Source organism: Parasteatoda tepidariorum, chromosome 7 (assembly GCF_982258835.1).
Source record: "Parasteatoda tepidariorum strain Cologne lab strain chromosome 7, Ptep-v5.0, whole genome shotgun sequence".
Lineage (NCBI taxonomy): Eukaryota > Metazoa > Arthropoda > Arachnida > Araneae > Theridiidae > Parasteatoda > Parasteatoda tepidariorum.
The window spans coordinates 95,543,645-95,563,845 of NC_141761.1; the positions used below are offsets into that span (position 1 = coordinate 95,543,645).

Below are 20,201 nucleotides of genomic sequence, written 5' to 3' on the forward strand. Positions count from 1 at the left end.
ATGATTGAGTACAATTTGAAACCATTTTTATATCAGTATCCGACTCGTTAATGCAATTCGTTTGTAAGACGTACATTTGGTACATTCAATCAGTATTAGTACAAAGATATCTAAAGTAAAAAGAATAATTATTGCGAATTTTGCGCTCAAAATTATATATTATGGTACAACATACATTAATTATGATATTTCTAAAAGATCATGTTAAGTTTTTTTTTTTTTTTTTTTTTTTTTTTGCATCATTTAAATTTTTGGATTTCAATACATGACCGATAAATTCTGTAGTTTTGTAATTTTGGTGTTTTTTTTTATTCTTTCAATAAATTTACTAATTAATGACGTCTGGTAGGGTGATCGATATCTTTTTAAACATCGCGATAACAATATTTTAAAGCATATTTTCGTTATAAAAATCTATCGTAAATAGTGTCTTACGATAAATACCGTATCTACGATAATTACAACAAGGATAATATCGGTATAATTTTTGACGACAGTAACATTATTATTATTATTGTCAATAAATATCAAATACGATATTATCGTAAGCATCATCGATAAAGATATTAATCGAATACGATAATATAATGAGTGTTGATAAATTTCATTTTGGTAACAAAAGTAATGGCCAATAAAAAAAAGGAATTTAGTTAAATAGTAAAAATATCGCGATAGATTGTTAAGTTTTGATTTTTTCTTATAATCCATCATGGTAATTAAAATTATGATATCGCCGTTCATTTAATAGCAATTTCATATTTTGAAAGAATTGTAGCACATCAAAATTTATCATTCCTCTTTTTATATAGAAACTTAATGACATGCAGATCCAAAATGGCACAGAAAATTATAAATAACCGCGCAATGTGAAACAGTTCGTTCAACTGGTGTTCATTCTTTTTTCATTTAACAAACGAACAAGTCACCACTTTTTAAAATCGAAAAAGTATCGAGAAATATCGATATTTCTTGATGACATACCCCGACATTAAAATTTCAATACGGCTTCGGCGGAAAATATTATATTCAAAACACCGTGCCAGACTGTTTCCAAGATCTCAAAGAAAATTATAAATAACCGCGCAATGTGAAACAGTTCGTTCAACTGGTGTTCATTCTTTTTTCATTTAACAAACGAACAAGTCACCACTTTTTAAAATCGAAAAAGTATCGAGAAATATCGATATTTCTTGATGACATACCCCGACATTAAAATTTCAATACGGCTTCGGCGGAAAATATTATATTCAAAACACCGTGCCAGACTGTTTCCAAGATCTCAAAGAAAATTATAAATAACCGCGCAATGTGAAACAGTTCGTTCAACTGGTGTTCATTCTTTTTTCATTTAACAAACGAACAAGTCACCACTTTTTAAAATCGAAAAAGTATCGAGAAATATCGATATTTCTTGATGACATACCCCGACATTAAAATTTCAATACGGCTTCGGCGGAAAATATTATATTCAAAACACCGTGCCAGACTGTTTCCAAGATCTCAAAGAAAATTATAAATAACCGCGCAATGTGAAACAGTTCGTTCAACTGGTGTTCATTCTTTTTTCATTTAACAAACGAGCAAGCCCTCATTTCGCCTCAAAAAACCACAAGATATTTCTCACGTGCAACTAATACAGCATCCGGCTCCGTTTTTCTCGAGAAGAAGAAAAAAAAGAACATTGCAAGAAGGAGCGGTGGTTTCTTTAACACAATGACCCACTTACCGAGTTCATTTCTCTTTTCAGTTCGTTGTCTCTAGCACCAAAATGAGACCGAGTCGAGAAAAAGGCTTCGACAAGATAGGGTTTTTCTTTTTTTTATTGTTGATGTTGTTGGCGACGTGATTTCCTCAAACAGGTCGATCAACCCTGACCATGACAGTTGACTGACCTACCATGATCCCCCCAAAAAGTAAACCATCTTCGAAAGTAAGGCCTCATTATTTTGGATCGCACGGTTTTTGGAAAAATGAAATGTGGGAATCGTAACACGTGTTTTCTCATTCAGCAGTAGGAACTTGATGCTTTTTTTTTTATGCTAAATCAATGCCATAATTAAAGCGTAATAAATTAAAAAGTAAATTTTAACGTTAAAAATAATACTCTGGTCTTTTAACAGCGAGAATTATCAGCTTAAATCATATTTAATTCGAAAAAAAAATAAAAGATAATATTCATAAGAATTATTCCAGCAATGTTGCCAAAGTTGACTAAGTCCAATGTGCACTACCTTAGATCAGAGTTTGCTAATTTTTCACGGCTACAGAAACTAAGATTGAGCATCTTTTGGCGAAACTCTAATTAAATAAATAAAATGAGTAATTGTAGATATACTAACCATGAAATAATACTAATAAACTACAAATTATTTTGATCGTAATTAGTGTAAGAGCCTTAATAGCTCAGGGGATAGAGCCTTCACCTTCCAATGAGATTAAACGGGTTCGATTCCCAGTGATGGCTGGTCGATACGAATTCCGCATCCGGTTCGTACCGACCACAGTGCTGACGTAAAATATCCTCAGGGTTAGGCGGATTATGGGTTAGAGTCCCCTTGCCATTAGGCTAACCGTGGAAGGTTTTAGTGGTGTTCCTCTCCATGTAACGCAAATGCGAATTAGTTCCATCAAAAAGACCTCTACGAAGGTAAATTTCTCCTAATACTTGATCTAGGAGTTCCCTGTAATTGAACCAGGCATTAGGTTCAATTACAAGGCTACGGAGTTGAACATCTTTAGTCGTAAACCCAAAAATTGGGTCGGCTGTTCAACGACGGTTGTAAAATAAAAAATAAAATATTTAATGTAAAGAATGAAATTTAATCAATCATCATTTTATCTGTAATATATAATAAATATTATCTATAATATTATCTATTATATATAATAATAGGTTTTATGTCAAACAGTTGAATTTGCAGGCCTGGAGAGACATCTAGAACAGTTCTGAATTTGTTTTTGGTGTACGCGTATAAGCTGAAAACGAATAAAGTAGGCTGATTTATGGTTTTCGAAAAAGAACTGTTCTAAACGATGAAAATGGTTTTCAAAGAAACATAATTCTTTATTCTAGGATTTATATTGAATTGAAAAGTTCGATGAAAAATAATAATGCAATTTTTTATGCGTGCATATTCTTTTCATAATTTAAATTTAAATGATATTTTAAAAAAATGAATGATAAGTTTTATTAAAAGTTTGAGGAGAAATAATAATGAAAATTTTTTTTATAAATGCATATTATTTTCATAGTTTAACTGAAAATAAATGAAATTTAAGAAATGAATAATACATTTTATTAATTTTATAGTGAATTGAAAAGTTCGATGAGAAATAATTATGCAATTTTTTATAAATGCTAATTTTTTCATAATTTCTTAAATATATATTGTTACTGGAAAATATTTTTTTTTTAAAAATTCTACTTCTTTTTTTATTGTTAGTTTACTTAAAAAATTTCATAAACCTAACCGTAATATCAAATTAATAATGTTTTGTAGTTTGAATCTGAACATAATGACTGATTTCAAAAATCATTACTGGTTTCAAAAAAAATTAAACTCTCTGAACCCATATGAGTTTTACCCAATGATGTACGGAAAATAGCATGAAATACAAGCCACATCTTTATTTTTCGAAGGTGGAATTTTTACATCAAATTGCCCCTTTGTATTGTTTCTAGATAGATACTTTAGAAATTTTCAGCTTACGATAAATAAGATTACAGTTCACGAAAACATCTTATTCTCTACATAGAAATTTTACCCTCATTTGAACAATTTTAAAATGTGCATATCATTGTGTAGCTTCAAGCTCTTTAATTATATATTTCTTGAGTTGATGCGTTTTCTGCGTTAAAGGCCACAATTAACTAACGTGATTTTCAAAAAATTAAAAAAAAAAAAAAAAACACTGTTTACTCGATTTCTTTACTTGAATTATTTAGTTGGAAAAATATGAAATTTTTTTAAAAAAATGCTAATTTCTTATTACTTTTGTGTATTTTGACAAATGATTTTATTAAAGAATTATAAATGGTTTGACTTTTAAAAAAATATGTGCCTAGTTGTCAGAATCACAATGCTAAACATTAAGACACTGGCTTGTATAAAAAAAAATAAACAAAAAATAAAAAACGACTAAAATTAATTCATTTTTATAAACTTCGTGAAAAGGACTACTAATTTAATAATTCTCATTTATTTAAGAATTGAAAAAAGGTTTTTTTTTAATACAACCTTTTGATAAACAATAAATTAAAAGAGAAATTCGCTATATGTTTTACTACTTATCACAAAAAAAAAAGTTTTGCTCTGAATTTTATTAACATGGGATTTTTTCCTTTCATTTCAGAAATTTGAACTTTTCGACGATCACTAATGAAGAAGATGATTACGAATACCCTCGGAAGAAGACAGCTAGAGTAAGTAATCAATTGTTTTTACAATGAAAAATAGAAAAGAAAACATAGGAAAAAAAAATTTTTTAATTTAAAACATGAAATATTCTATAATTCTTTTAATATTTCACTAGTAAGCGGCAGTGGCTCAGGGGATAGAGCACTCGCCTCCCAATGAGGTGATTAATTATACAAGATTATATTATAAACTTTTTGTGTCATCATGTGCGCTAGGCATATTACTTAAGTAAAAGTAAAAGCATTCCAACAAAAGTCCGTAGGTCATTAAGATTCAGGCTGTACAATTTAGAGACTAACGCAAATGCTGTCAGCATTTCGCACCTACCGCTTTTATTTTCTAGCGAAGCTGAGACCCATCGATCTGAAGCTTTGTGGGCTTCAAGTCGCCATCTGGGATCGAACCCCAGTTCTTCAAAATGACATTCCAGTGCCTTAACCACTGAGAAATCTCGGCTCATATTACTTAACTATCTTTCGAAAAAGAATTAAGTTTATTAAAAAAAAAGATAATTATAATTTTAAAATGTTTCAAAATGAGTCTCTATGCTGAGGAAAAAATAGGGTCAAAAATTCCAAAATATGGTCAAAATTTTCCGTGTTTCTGTCTCTATGGAAACACCAATGAACTTGGTAATTTTTACCGAAGCGCTTTGTTAATGATTTTGTTACAATTAACAATATGGCTTTACAATATGTGATAGAATTTGTTAAATGTGGTAAAATTTGGTAATTTCATCATGGTACCTTACAGCAAGGCATAAAAACCATGTATTCGGTTAAATTTTGCATTTTTACTAAATGTTTGATAATATATTTTTGAAAACCGGAATTTTCGATAAACCGTTACCATATTCCGATGTACCGAGAACGAATAATTCACCATAGGAATGATTTAAGTTCCGTATATTTCTGTATTTAATACCAAAAAGTATGTTTTTTTTTCTTTTTTTTTTTAAGAAATATCATTACTATACAGTAATTTTACCAGAATTGTTTTCTCCGTGTATTTAATTTTTGAAAATTAAAAGTGATTTATATTTCATTTACAAAATTATGAACCGAAAATCTGTCAATTTCCTCTTTAAAGTAATGACATGTCTAAACGTGTCCAGCCTCCTTATAATCAAACAACTATTTACAACTTTAAACCAGCGTCCGTCGAACTTCCCGAAGTGGAATTCCTTAACGAGCGAAATTTATCCTAGATACTTCTATTATTCATCAAGACGTTCAGAATGTCTTGACGATTAAAAATATATATATATCTTAGTGAATAAAAAAAAATGAGTGTCCTACAATTTCCTTACCATCCTTTTTTTGAATAAAGACGCCCCCTAATGTAATCAACGGTATTCGGGGGCAATGTTTGATAAGATAGATACAAATACCACCATGTAACAGAATTGAGGACACACAACACACGCACAACAATCCTCCCCTGATGCATTTTAAGATCATCGTACCTAAGAAATGGGGCTTTGCTTTATGACGTCAGGTGCAGGACGTTCACCTTGACAAGGCCGACGTTTGACTTCAGAAAGAAAACGCCTGGCCTGTATGCATCAGGTAGGCTGTCACGTAAACTTCGATTGCATCTATAGTAAACAAACTATGTATCTTTTTTCTTCTTCTTCTATGTTTTGGAATATTGATAACGCGCGTGTCTGTTTTGTTGGCATTTTATTTATTTATTGAGGGGGGGGGGGAAGGAATTCACCTGTGTTTTTGTTCTAACAAGGTGCTTATTTTTGATTTCCGTTTTTTAAAAAGTGCTTAGTCTTCCCTTTTCCAAAATGAGATTTTTTCCTTTACCATGTTGATTTTCGCTACGAATTATGCAGAAAGACACTGTTCACATTGTTCTATTCAACGTTTTCACAATTAATTCATCCCTAATCTATTTCGGCGTATCGTCAGTCCGTAGCGTATGAAAACGTCATTCAATTTACATGATTCAAAAATTTTGACAATTGTCAAATACTATGCCGAAAAGTTTTTTTTTTTGACATGAAGGTTAAAACTAGATAAAACCGTCAGTTATCAAAAACTTTCCAATCCTACCTAATTGTGAATTTTTTTACAGTGCTTAAAATAATATTTGAGTACTTGAAAAGTGCTTAAAAGGTGCTTATTTTTTGTTGAATAATTTGGCTAAGCACCCTATCTAGACCTGATAATTATATAGAATTTTGAATGAATTAAGAAAAAAATCATAAGACTCAGCCTACTGAATGAAAAAATAATAATCTTGCGCTTTAAATAAGAAGTAAACATTTTGCAAGAAAGCATATTTTTCAGGTAAAAAGAAAAGGACTAAAACTTCATCTAGGTTCTGGGCACAAATTATTCATACTCCGTCCCTGCATTAATTTGGTGCAAAAATACCCGGAACTGGTAAATGGATTACAGTAGAGTCCTCTTTCCGTCAAGCTATGGGAAATTTTTGTGATACACCTCTCTTGGTATTGCTGGCTAATTTTATTCTAAAAATAGTCCACTAAGGCAAGCTTACCCCTAAGCGTGATTCAAAAGTTTTATTCTCTTCTGCGTTTGGTTAAAATTGCACTAACCCATGATCCGTTTACCACGGAGGACGTTTTACGTCAACACTGTGGTCGGTGTAAGCAGGATGCGAAATTCGTATCGACCAGCCATCGCTGGGATTCAAACCAAGTTAACCTCATTGGAAGACGAACTCTCTATTCCTTAAGCCAGTGTTTCCCAAACTTATGACTTTTGTGTACCCTTTCTTAATTTTTCGTATCGCTGTGTACCCCCAATTAAAAAATTAATGCACTTTTTACAATAAGAAAATTGCACAAAAGATAAAAATTACAACTGACTGTTGATACCACTAATTATTAACTGTTAACTCTGGAAAAAATAGCCAATAGTAAAATATGTAATCGTTAATTTTCATGGCTAGCTTTATTTTTAAATAAAATTTTTTGAAATTTCCGTTTGCTGCTAGATATTTCGCATGAGAACGCGTACCCCCACTAAACTGTTCCCGTACCCCTGGGGGTACGCGTACCACACTTTGGGAAACACTGCCTTAAGCCATCATGGCTCGAGTTGAGTTACATTGATAGTCATAAATTCAGATTTGAGTCGGTCGTACAACACTCGTTATAAAATATAATGTGGTCAGCAATTGTGCACAATATCGCCTTTGCTTTTCAGATTAGGTAGTAGCCATCGAACCGATTCTGGGTGAGCATCAAGCCGCTGATGAGGATCGAACCTCAATCTATTAGAACACTGCTTTTAACCATTGAGCCATCATAGCTCCTTCATATTATACGTATACTAAATATTTCCATTACCGACATTTTTATATACTGATCACTTTCGTTACGCCCTATCAGATTTTTGAGCAGTCAGTCGAAGTATGTATAGGAAATCAGACGTTTTCGTAAGTAAGAAAAATCGATTGAATAGTAAATAAAAAATAAAGATATCGTATGCAATGGAGAATTTTTTATTTATGTTTTCATTGTGGAAAAAAAGAATTCAAATATTTGTCTGACAAACGTACTTGTGAAACGATGCTGAATCATTTTGATATATCGATTGAATCTTAGTATTTTTACAATCGAATTGTCACTTTTAACTAAAAAGAGTTTCATTGACGTTTGTATATTATTTTCACATAAAAAGGTACTGTTGGTTTAATGATAAAGATATCTATAATAATATTTTTTTTACTATTATACACAGATACATAAATAACGAGTACGAGGTGTGATTTATCGGATTTAAGCTACAAACGATTTCCTGACGTAATTGAACCTCCTGTTGTGTTTTACACAGAATTTCAGCCATTCAGTGCAACAACCTGTGGAGGTTCAGTGCGATGCCGACTCAATAGGTGGTGCTGACACCCATACGTGAGATTCGATGGTTTAAGACGTGGGGAACACTGAGGTCAAAAACCCTCTTTAGCTAGAATCCGTCTTTAATTAATTACGGGACGAGAGAGCGCAAAAGCGCGCATTTTCAAGAACCGAAGCTGCATTTTTCCGCATATACGAAGCTTTTATTCACGCTAAATGTAATTATATATTGAAAATTCTCCGTTATTTATTTATTTTTTTGCAAATAAATAAGAAAAAAATAATTTTTTTGGTCTTTTAATAAGTTTATAATTCATATAGTAAAAATCATGTATGTAATTTTAGCTTTCACGAACTTATACAAAAAAATATTATTGCAGAAGAAAAATTATTCCATTTTGAAGGGGAGGGGGAAAAAGGGTGTTGAGAAAATATTAAACTATTTTACTTTTTCTGATAGATTTTTTCCTTTTTTTTTAATCTGAAAATTGTTATTTAATTTAAAACTTAATATATTTGAGGCGTACAGGGGTGATTGTGCTCCGAAAAAAATCCGGATTTCCGGAATTTTCGCTAACAGTGATCTGGAAGTTTCCGGAGATCGAAGGTCCAGACGTTTCAAAATATCATTTATCACAGAAGTTTCTGGAAATCAAATTTTCAAAGGTGGAACTTAAAAACACAGTTTATTTTATTTGTTTGTAAGGGAGAGCCAAAAAGATACTTTATAAGCTTATATTCATGATTAATATTCATTTTTTATCAGTAAATAGTTGTTATAATCATAAACTCAAGAACGAAAGACATATTTGTAAATTTTAATTACTTCTCCAGGTCATCATAGGTATGTGTAAATGGTATAGGTATGTGTAAAATTTTAAATATATTTTAAGTAAACTAAGAAATATAGGAAAAACACTTGTTTAAATTTTTTTCAATTTAAACTGTTTTTTGTTTTTTTTTAACTCAAGAAATTTTCCGGAATTTTGACTTGGGCTCACAATCACCCCTGGGAATTAAAAATTGTTAAAATATGTGGAATTTTTTTTATTAAATATGCAATTATTAAATGTGTGTTACTTGAAATTAAATATAAGTCATAAATAATTGACGTTGTGATTTATGAGCTGTTATTGAACGTTTATATTTTGTTTTGTGACAGTTTACATATATTTTATTTTTTATATAATTTAAAATTTTTATAATTTGTACCGATATTTTTAATCCTTTGAACAATTTATTCAGTTCAGTTTTAACAGACGTTTCGTTTCTTAAAAAAAATTATAATTTTTTTTTATATTTTATTGTATATTTAAATACTTTGACTTTTGTATTTTCGATCTTTTGCGTAGTTCTTTTGACTAAACTATTAGGACTACATTTTTCAAATGCCTGTTTAAAATTTTTTCCGATTCCAACTTTGTTATTGTAAGAGAATGCCTGAAACAACCTTGTTTACGCGCCTTCAACAAAAATGTTTTACAAGAGTTGTTCACTAGGAAATCAATGTTACATAGACATTCAATCCAGTTATCTGGATATTTTTGTAGCTGTTTTTGTTTTTTATTATTACTTACTTTTCTTTAGACTATTGCATTTTCCTATGTAATATTTTGGAATTTTTATTTTATTTTCGTATTTTTCGTCCCCTGGTGAAAATATTGTCTTCAGTTAAAGCAATCTAGAAACACATGAGTCAGGCAGAATTGTGTAGGAAATATTATAAACCTGACCTCTAAGTAAAAAATATATTTTATTAAATAAGTGAAATGATAAGGGAAGAAAGTTAAGAAACTACAGTATTTACAGTACAGTATTAAATTTAAAGGACTAAGACTTAACAATTATTGTAACTGAGAAAAGAAAATTTAATAAATATATATATATATAATGCGACACAGTGTTAAAAAAAAATATATATATATATATATATAATGCGATTTATAATGATAGATAGATAAAAGATAAAAATCGAAATGCAAAGATAAGAATGAAGCAGTTTGTTTTCGACTCTTTGTGTTGATCTAGAAAATTAAAAGATATGGAACGTTGGGTTTTCGACTTTTTCTTTTGGCGAGAAAATAACGATGGAACAGCTGGTTTTCAACTCATACTATTCGGCCAAAAAACAGAGATGAAACAGTTAAATTTCAACTTTTGCGGTTTGGTCAGAAAGTAATTATGGAAAAGTTGAGTTTACACTTAACACGAAATCTATTACTCAGGGGAAAGAGCGCTCGATTCCCAATGAGGTGCCCCAGGTTTGAATTCCAGCGTTGGCTGGTCGATACGAATTCTGCTCCCAGATCGCACCGACCACAGTGTTGACATACAATATGATCATTGGTTGATGGATCATGGGTTAGAATCCCCTTACCATTGGGCTAACCTTGGGAGGTTTTCGTGGGGTTTTTTTCCTATGTAACGCAAATGCGGGTTAGTTCCATCAAAAAGTACGCCACAAAGACTAGTATGTCCCGATGCTTTATCTAGGAGTTTCCTTGTCTTCTGGGTTAGGTATAAAATTACAAGGTTATGGAGTTGAAGATTGATAATCGTAAACTCAAAATCGGTTCGGCTGTTCAACGCTGGTTATAAAATAATTTTTTTTTATTGGAAACTTCATTTGCTTTTTATAATTAAAATAGAAAAAGAAATCGGTATGTTTGAAAGCATTCTCAAAACAACAAGTCGTCTTTTTTTTTTTTTTTTTTTTTTTTTTTTTTTTTTTTTTTTTAAATATGAATTAAATTAGGTTTAACAGGTTCATCTCATCACTTTTTCTTGATTACTCAACTTAAAAAATTAAATCAACTTCAATTAAAACTGATGTCATAATGTTCGCCCCCTAGGCATTTTTATTTCATGCCAAAAAGTATGCGGCCTGTATACGCGCTTATTCCATTTCTTTAACTTTCTCTTATTCCATTTATTTAAAATAGTGTAAAAAACTCTAATTGAAACAACAAATTTAAAAAAAAAAGATTTTATTAGAATTTTTATCCTCCGAAGAACTGTAAGAAAAACTGTAAAAGAATTATCCCTTAATTATGTCCTATATATTCTGATTTTGCGATACACGTGTTAAGTTACGCTTACTTTTCACAATTATTGTCTCAACCTGACTATGTTAGGTTCGCTGACGAATTTAAATTTATGAAGATTATGCTGAATATTGGCTCCGCAAATTCTGTTACCAGGAGCACCACGTTATATTAACATACTAGTACTTGACTAATTAAAAAAAGGGAGTGAATTAGGCACCGGGGTTAAAAAAGAAATAAAAAAGACATTTGGCGACTTGACTGGCTTGCATAATCGACATATTTCCTGTTCTAGAAATAACGTTGTTCTACCAGCACGTGCTGAACTACATTTTGCCGTCACGTGGTGTTTTTCTAGAACAATACTGCTATAAATTAACTTTTGGCAAACTTATCGATAAGACTTTTTTTCTTTTTTCGAAATTCATGCGAAAAACAGCTTTTTTTTTCTTTCCATCTTCTTATCAAGGTTGCCAACACTGGGTCTGGAGATTTCTGTGACAAGTTGGCGGTGGTTTCTCTAACAACCGGAACCCACATACTCTGCTCATTAAAATTGATTCCACGAACAATAAGATAAAAACTGAAATTTAATTAGTTTTTAAATTAAAAACAGTGATTTTGGTGTTGGAAAGAATCATAGAATTAGAGGGAATTAGCGATGAGAAACATATGTTTCAAAGGTAATGACATCTTCTCATCAAACTGTTTCTTAGTATTGTTTCGAGGTCGATCTGAAACAACATTATGCATAGAAACATCTTGCCTACTTGGAAATTGCGAGATTTTTCACTGAAACAGCTCTTTTTAATAGTTTGAGAACGTGACTTATCACAACAACTAAATGAGAGCCGCGATGGCTCAGGGGATAGCTCGTTCGCCTTCCAATGAGGTGAACCGGGGTTCGATTCCGGCGATGGCTGGTTGATACGAATTCCGCATCCGGCTTGCACCGACCACAGTACTGACTTAAAAATATTCTCAGTGGTAGACGGATCATGAGCTAGAGTCCCCTTGCCGTCAGGCTAACCGTTGGAGGTTCTCGTGGTCTTCCTCTCCATGTAACGCAAATGCGGGTTAGTTCCATCAAAAAGTCCTTCACAAAGGCCAATTTCTCCCATTACTTGAGCCAGGAGCTCCCTTGTCTTCCGAATTGGGTTCAAAATTACAAGTCTACGGAGTTGAACATTAGTAGTCGTAAACCCAAAAATTGGGTCGGCTGTTCAACGACGGTTATAAACAACTAAATGAAACTTATCTTTTTAATTTCAGGACCCAAGTCCTAAAATTAAGAAAATAAGTATTATTTAAACTCCATATTAAAGAAGCTCCAAATAGGAAAGAAATATACTAATTTAAAACAACTGCTACACAGATTACAAAATTTGGAATTTAAAAAATAAAGCACAAAATTACATACCAAAATAAAAAAAAATTTGGAAAAAAGATAAAAGCAAAAATAAGTTCTGGTTGAATTCCAACGCAGAAAAATATTGAAGTTTATTTAAATTCCAAAGTTTATAAATTAGATTGTTGAAATTCAATATATATTCAATATAACTTCAATTCAAGTTCAATATTTAAATATTTAAAAAATAAAATTAACCATAACACAGGTTTTAAAACAAAATAAAATTAGATTTGAAAAAAAGAGAAAATTATTTAATCTATAATATGAAAAAATTAGTTGGAAAAGGGCATAAATGAAAAAAATAAGATTTATTTAGGCAAGTAGACAAGTTTAATAATTAAAATAATATAAAAAAATTTAACGAGCTTGTGCTTAATATCCGTTTTTAATAGAAATAAAAAAGAGAATATACGAGTGTAAAATTCAATTTTATTTAACTTCTAAAACAAAAGATGTGAAAAATAAAAGATGATGCTGAAGAGGCTCACAAGAAGCAAAATTAACATTTATTAATAGCACTTTTGAAATTATGGAAAAATAAGACGTAAAAAAAAAAAAACATTTCATCTTTCTTGTTAATTAAAGAATATTAATATTTTTGAATTATGTATTTTTTTAATCTGATAGTAAATCCGTAAGTAAATGTTTAATGAAATTATATAAACGATGCGATGTAATCTTAGCGATTTTCTCCATTTTTCTTTGCGTCGTTTAAGCTTATAAGTACTGATTTGTTTGAGCTGATAGTCATTATAGACTTGTCCATGATTCAGAATCCCTGTTGCAGGATCGATTTTGGGGATAATGATTGTTGTTGTGCTATGCTTCAGTTACAATAGTCTTGCGAAAATTATTTGTTTATAAATTATTAATGATGTGTTTATAAAAATCCTTTTAGAAATATGATCAATAAACGGTTTAAAATTGTGGTACTTTTCGGTTAGACAGGAGCAAGCGAAAAGTCGCCCAAAATATGTGAATGTAAACTATTTTTTTATATTTTTGTTTTATTTATATTTTTAAACACAAAATTAAATAAAATTAAAATAAAATAGTTTAGTTTCTTAGCACCCGGCCAACCAAAAAGTGCCAAAATTATTTTATTTGGAAAATTATTAGTATTCAGTTTTAAAACTGGGCAATTCCATATGTGACGGAATGACATTTTGACTTGCATGATGACAATTAATTGAAGTTTCTATGCATCTAATTTCAAATAAACATTTTTTTTTCTCATGGATATAATTATTATTGGTATAATGTGATTCATAAACTAAAAAAAACGAATTTTGTATTTTTTTTATTTTTAATTTCATGAACTTTTTACTTGTGTGACGGAATGACATTTTGGCAACCAAGCTTTCGGCATGCCGCTTAGAACTGGCAGTTTCTGTGAATTTTGCAATTATTATTTTCCTGAACTATTTTTTACTTTTAGTATAATGTGTAAGCAATGTAAATTGTGAATTTGGAAAATTAGCCTCAGGTTGGCTAGCAGTTATTAACATCTATTTGCTGTGACGGAATGACCGTGACGGAATGACAAAAAGTTTAGTGGAAGAAAGTCTTCATTAAAAAAATGTTTTATTAATATGTAAATGATAAACAGAATGTAACAGATAAACAGAATTAATATTTACGTAAGAATCAGTTAAAATTTCAACAATTTGAAAATTAGGTTGTCTCAGAAGAGGTCTTATATCTAACTTGCCAATGTCACATCTTATCTTCGTTCTCAGGAAATTTAAGCATAAATCAATTTTTGTCCCATGCTCTTTAAATACTTTAACATCTAAATCGTCTTTGTTTATCAAAGTAATTTGCGCTGCATATAAATGTGCCTTCTTTTTTTTCGCAGTATGGGACAATGATTAAAGAGCCGACCGCATACTCCTCAATGATATTTTCCATTTCCTCTTCAAAACAGTGGCTTTTCAAATCATACACTTGGTTTTGGTTAAAATTAGAAAGCATTCCAATTTTGATGATTCGCTTCTCAACTACATGAGCGTCTAGTGCAGGTCTCTTGTTCCTGGCAATGCTAATGTAGCAAGTGTCTAGCTGAAGTCATTCTCTTTTGCCCTCTCTTAAATAGAATAGCTGGACATAAACAAAACTTCAACGATTTGTTGCTTCGACTTTACGAAATCATAAAATTCTTTTACATATTATGTGCCGTTTTACAGCAGCCAACATCTTGTTTGGCCTTTTAGAACAACATCACAATTACATGGTATTTATAGGTGCATGTGCTGTGAGATATGAATGAAATACACTTAACAAAAATGAGAATAAGAACAAAAATGAGATAAAACACACTTTACATCAATATATGCTTCTTTATGAAAAGCCTCTTTTAAGGCCATAAGTATATATTGCATCTGCACTCTTCGTTACTCTGTCAGAGTTTGTATTATGACTGAATCCTTCATACTTGGGGGCTTGTAACTAACATCATCTTGACAGTAAAATTTTTTAAACCAAATTAAACAGCTCATCAACATTACTTTTCTTTTGAGTTCGATGTTAAATACTTCTCACATAAAGACTGAATTAATTTTTTTACCTCTATTGGTGATTTTGGAAGTGAGTGTACAATTTTTTTTATGGTGAGTGTATATTTTTTTTATGGCTTTACCAAGACTCTGCAGGAATTTGTATAGGGAATTTAAATTATTTGTATTATTGGGTAGAATTTGATTTTTTCTTTGTTTACACAATCTCTGCACAACAGCGTTTGCACTTCTGAGTTTTTTAAGTCCAACTTTTGTCACGGAAGCTTTCTTCTCTGCCTTTCTTTCTCTGTTTTTTTTCTTCATCATATCATGGGGATCTTGGTCTTTTTCAACATTTTATCTGTCTTTCAACAACTGTTTTAGCCATTAGGTTAATTGAAAAAAAAAATAATTCCCTAGTTTCTGACTAAGCTTCTCAAGGACTCGTTTTGTCATTCCATCGCCGAAGATGTGTCATTCCGTCACGCTAATTATTGGAAGTTAATAATCAAATGCATAGAATTTTACAATTTCTCATTGATTCTTATGCCACATCTGCTTTATATTCCTAAATATACACATTTTCATTCAAAAATGCAGTTGCTATTTAAAAAAATATACTAAAACATGTGACGGAATGACACAAAAAAAAGTTACTTTTATTTAATATATTAAACTTAAAATGACTTAAAGGCTATGTTTTAAATGTTTAAATTTTGTACTATATGCATATTTTTATCAAAATATTGCAAAAGAAAGATACATTTCTTTTATTTTATAAGTATTTTTCAAGAAAACAATTTGAGCACAAATGTGAAGAATTCACTTGTCAGCCATGTGATTACTTTAGAATGCTGCCAGATTCAAAAAACTTAAAATTATCAAAAATTAAACAGTAATATGTAGACTTTGGCTATTTTTGAACATATTTTTAAAATTAAAATATGCAATTCATAAAAAAAAAATTCACTTAAAAGTTGACACTTCCGTGGAATTGCCCAACTATTAAATCAACTGTTTAAAACTGTTTCATTTGGAAAGTAACCGGTAAATTATTTTATTGGAGAAATGGACTGTTTTATTAGGAAAATCTTCAGTAAAACTGTCTCATTAGAAAAACAGACAAAAAACTGTGTTTTCATAACAATTTTGTTGAGAAAATGATCTGTAAACTTCAGTTTTTAAAACCTGTTTTGTTTGAAAAATGATCAGTAAACTGTGTTTAAAACTATTTTATTGGTAAAATGCTATTTGTTTTTATGCTTACCATGTAGTAATTAAATTAATTATCATTCATTAGAGCATAAGGAATTGCAGAAATTGCCTGCGGCACTGGGACTGAAGATAATTTGAAAAAACATCTATATGAATTATAGACGTTTTCAACGTATGACCCACAAGCCACTGTTAACCCTGCGTGGAATATTTAGTGGCCAGCTTAATCTTTTCATTAAATTTAAAACAATAGTACAATAAAAATAAAGAAGAATATAAATAAAAATAATAAGATAAATTCAATAAGAAGAATTAGCTAAAGTATGGTGAGTTGTAGAAATACGCTTTAACCCTTTGCGGTCGTATTAAGTTTATACATGGGTGTCATGCTGGTCGGAATTAATTTACTTTAACTCAATTTATAAAATATTATTTCAAATTCTACTTAACTCCGAAGCTTGCCGATTTAATATAATATTAGATCAGTATGGTTCTTTGCTGTGGGGGCTGAGAGCAGATATACGACTGGAACGATAAAAAAAATCGTTGCTGGCTGAGAGAAGACATACGACTGGAGCGGTTAAAAGAATCGTTGGTGGCTGAGAGCAGACATACGACTGGAACGGTTAAAAGAATCGTTGGTGGCTGAGAGCAGACATACGACTGGAGCGGTTAAAAGAATCGTTGGTGGCTGAGAGCAGACATACGACTGGAGCGGTTAAAAGAATCGTTGGTGGCTGAGAGAAGACATACGACTGGAACGGTTAAAAGAATCGTTGGTGGCTGAGAGCAGACATACGACTGGAACGGTAAAAAAAAAAATCGTTGCTGGCTGAGAGAAGACATACGGCCGCAAAGGGTTAATGTCTTGTTTCCCTAAAAGAATGAAGTTCCACAATTCTGCGCTATTTAACGAATTAATAAGTTTATTCAATTAAAAATTATTTTAAACTTATAAAAGGTTCTTCCATTTTTTTTTAAATAAACGTTTAAACTTCTTTTTTTATCGTAATCTCAGTTTTATATCTTGGTTAACATTTTTATCGTTAGATCACGTGTTTCATAGAAAAGCGTCATGCGTAATAAAAAAATACATTGTTTCTGATTCATAAGAAATTCCATTATTCAAATGTCACCACACGAAAGAATAAAGACGGGAATTCCATTTAGTGTCGTAAATCTAGCTCTTAAAAGAGCAATTCCTACTAAATTACCCCAAAACTTGGAACAAAATAAAAGGCAGTAAATTACCAACAACGATTTGAATATTTGCCCTGCTCATCTGCAAACTTATCTAGTTTATACCAGTCTAATTTGTTCATCAGTGTCCATGAAATAAAGAAAGAAAAAAAAATGTTGGTGGATAGTGCACGTGCTCCCCGTTGCAGATAAAAAGCAATCATAAAACAAGTACAATCATACCGGAGTCGAAGTTTGAAACGGCTCCAAATAAAGGAAGAAAACAAAAATCACAATAACAGTGCTTGTGAAAAGAAATGTGCTGTGAATTTGTTGCGCAATGGTTGTTGAGGGATAAGGTAAGAACACGTGCTCTTCAAACGTGACGTTTCGCCACTTTTTTTTCATTTTTTTTACTGTCGCCCTTCAACGCAAGCTGTTAGCGCAGAAATTTAGATAAGTTCCTCGGCATTCTAACGGAATGAAGGACCGAAGTCAGGGCCCGGTATATAATTAAATGGGCCATAACACCAAATCGGCCATCCGGGATTTTTAATTTCATATTCTTTTTGTTACTTAAATGTAATAATTAAAATGTTTCGAAATGCAGCGGAGACTGCAACAAGTGCCGTGAGGTGTTCTGTAATTGCCGCCATTGATATCTATTTTAGATTAATGCTAATGAAAAATAAGGAAAAATTAAAAATGCTATCAAAATTTCGTGTATTACTACTGAAGAAGAAAGGTCAAAAGCATACCAGTTTGATTGCCTGAAAAAAACTTAGAGGTCTTTCTAATAATCGCTTTCTAATTTCTCTCTATGTCTTTCAGCAGTCAAACAGGTTTTGATGTTTCCAGTCGCGTCTTTTCCTTAGTTGTTATTTGTTGGATTTTGATAGAATTTTCTCCTGTCTTAGTTTGTGGCATCTAATGTGTGCGTGTATATATGTTGCTTCATTTTGGACAAGACATTTATACTAAGTTTAGTCATTTTAGATACCCTTTTATTATAAATACTATGTACTATAAATTTAGTTCGAAAAATATATAATTCTCAAAAATTTTATTCGTGTGAATTAAAATTTTTGCTTGTTACATAATTATGGTTGTTTTCTAAGAGATATATTAGCAATTTAATTTCATTTTTTCGTGAAAAATACTAATTTTTTTCGTGCTTACGTAATTTGTTGTCATTATTTAGTTTTCGCTGTTGTGCAATACAATATTTTGAGAACATTAAAACAAAATTAACTTCAATAACTGCTTAAGTGCGTTTATAAATTACGAATTCGGTAGAAAGGAAGTCAATTTTTTTGGTGCTATTTTTTAAAAATTGTTTAAATGAGTTTTCACTATCTTAAAGGGAAATAGGTAATTCGGAAAAGATAAAAGTTGGATTAAGAGGGAGACGGTAAAGATAGGCTTTGCCCCAAAACATGGTTCATGCACTCCTTACAAAATTTAAAAAATGGTCGCAAAAGTAAGAAAAGAAAAATGTATTTTAACAAGTTTGTTTTTATCATTATGGCTTAATATTTCCAAAGAAATTTATCTAATTGATTAATTTCGAAAATAGAATTTTTAACTTTAAAGTGAAAGCTAATAAAAAGAAATCTTTAACTTCTTTATTGGAATATTAATACCTAAACTAAACTAAACTCAGCGGTGCGACAGCCCAAAGAGGGCCAAGGCCCACTGTGCCCATTGCAGTTTTCTTGACCTTAGGGCTCTGGGGTGCAGGAGCAGATGTTCCGGTTAGGTGGTCAGCCGAACGCGAAACCTCCAGTGTCCCAAGCATGCTTGGTACTGATTTATCGACCCACTGAAGAGATGAAAGGCTGAGTCAACCTTGCCCGGCCCGAGGAGGAATATTAATACCACTTTTTTAAAATTTTCAAAGGACTTTTCTAACCCTGGCTTTAAAGTAGTCCTAAAATTCTAACACAATTTGTAGACAGCCCCGTTACGAAATCCAACTTTTAAAAGTACATAGAATAAAATGTATTTTAATATCTTATGTTGCAAAATTTTAAGTTTTTTATAATGTTTTTTTTATAATAAAAAATTAAGTTTCTTTACTTAATTATAAATGTTAATCAATATCGGGAAATTGTATCCTTTTCAAACGGTGTTCCTTTTACTTCTATTTCTTTTCTTTTGACTAAGTCACGTGTTGTTTACTTCGATCATCGCCCACTGCAGTTTGTCTTGAAGCTTAACGTAATTGTTAAGGAACCTTTAAAGATCATTGAGTAGTAGTTAGAGGGAGTTTGTGCAAGAATGTTCAGGATTTATCCCGGGGAAACTGGGAGGATTCCGGAACTCAGTGGCGAAGGTTGTAAACAAGTTGTTTTTCATAGTTTGAGACCTTGAATTATCTCTCTCTCTTTTTTTTCTTCTATTCTCTTTTTTTCCCCATTGCGTTTTGAACATATTAGTATTCTCAGCTGTAACATATTATTGTTACATAGCATCGATAAAGTATCCTCAGAAAATTATTGGGAACTTTTCGTTTAGGGGATTACGAGTAAATTCAACTATTTTTTTTTTCTTCATTTAATTTTATTTAGTATAATAACCGGCGTTCAACAGCCGACTAAA

General features: G+C 31.1%; 1 protein-coding gene across 3 annotated transcripts in view; it reads left to right on the forward strand.

The window, feature by feature from the left end:
• cwo (transcription factor cwo) overlaps positions 1–20,201 on the forward strand; it is a 78,570-nt gene that overhangs the window by 36,374 nt on the left and 21,995 nt on the right. For all 3 annotated transcript variants that reach the window (XM_071183123.2, XM_043039589.3, XM_043039588.3), the window contains exon 2: positions 4,354–4,423. In XM_071183123.2, coding sequence (XP_071039224.1) covers positions 4,354–4,423 — 70 coding nt within the window. The remainder of the gene's footprint in view (positions 1–4,353; positions 4,424–20,201) is intronic.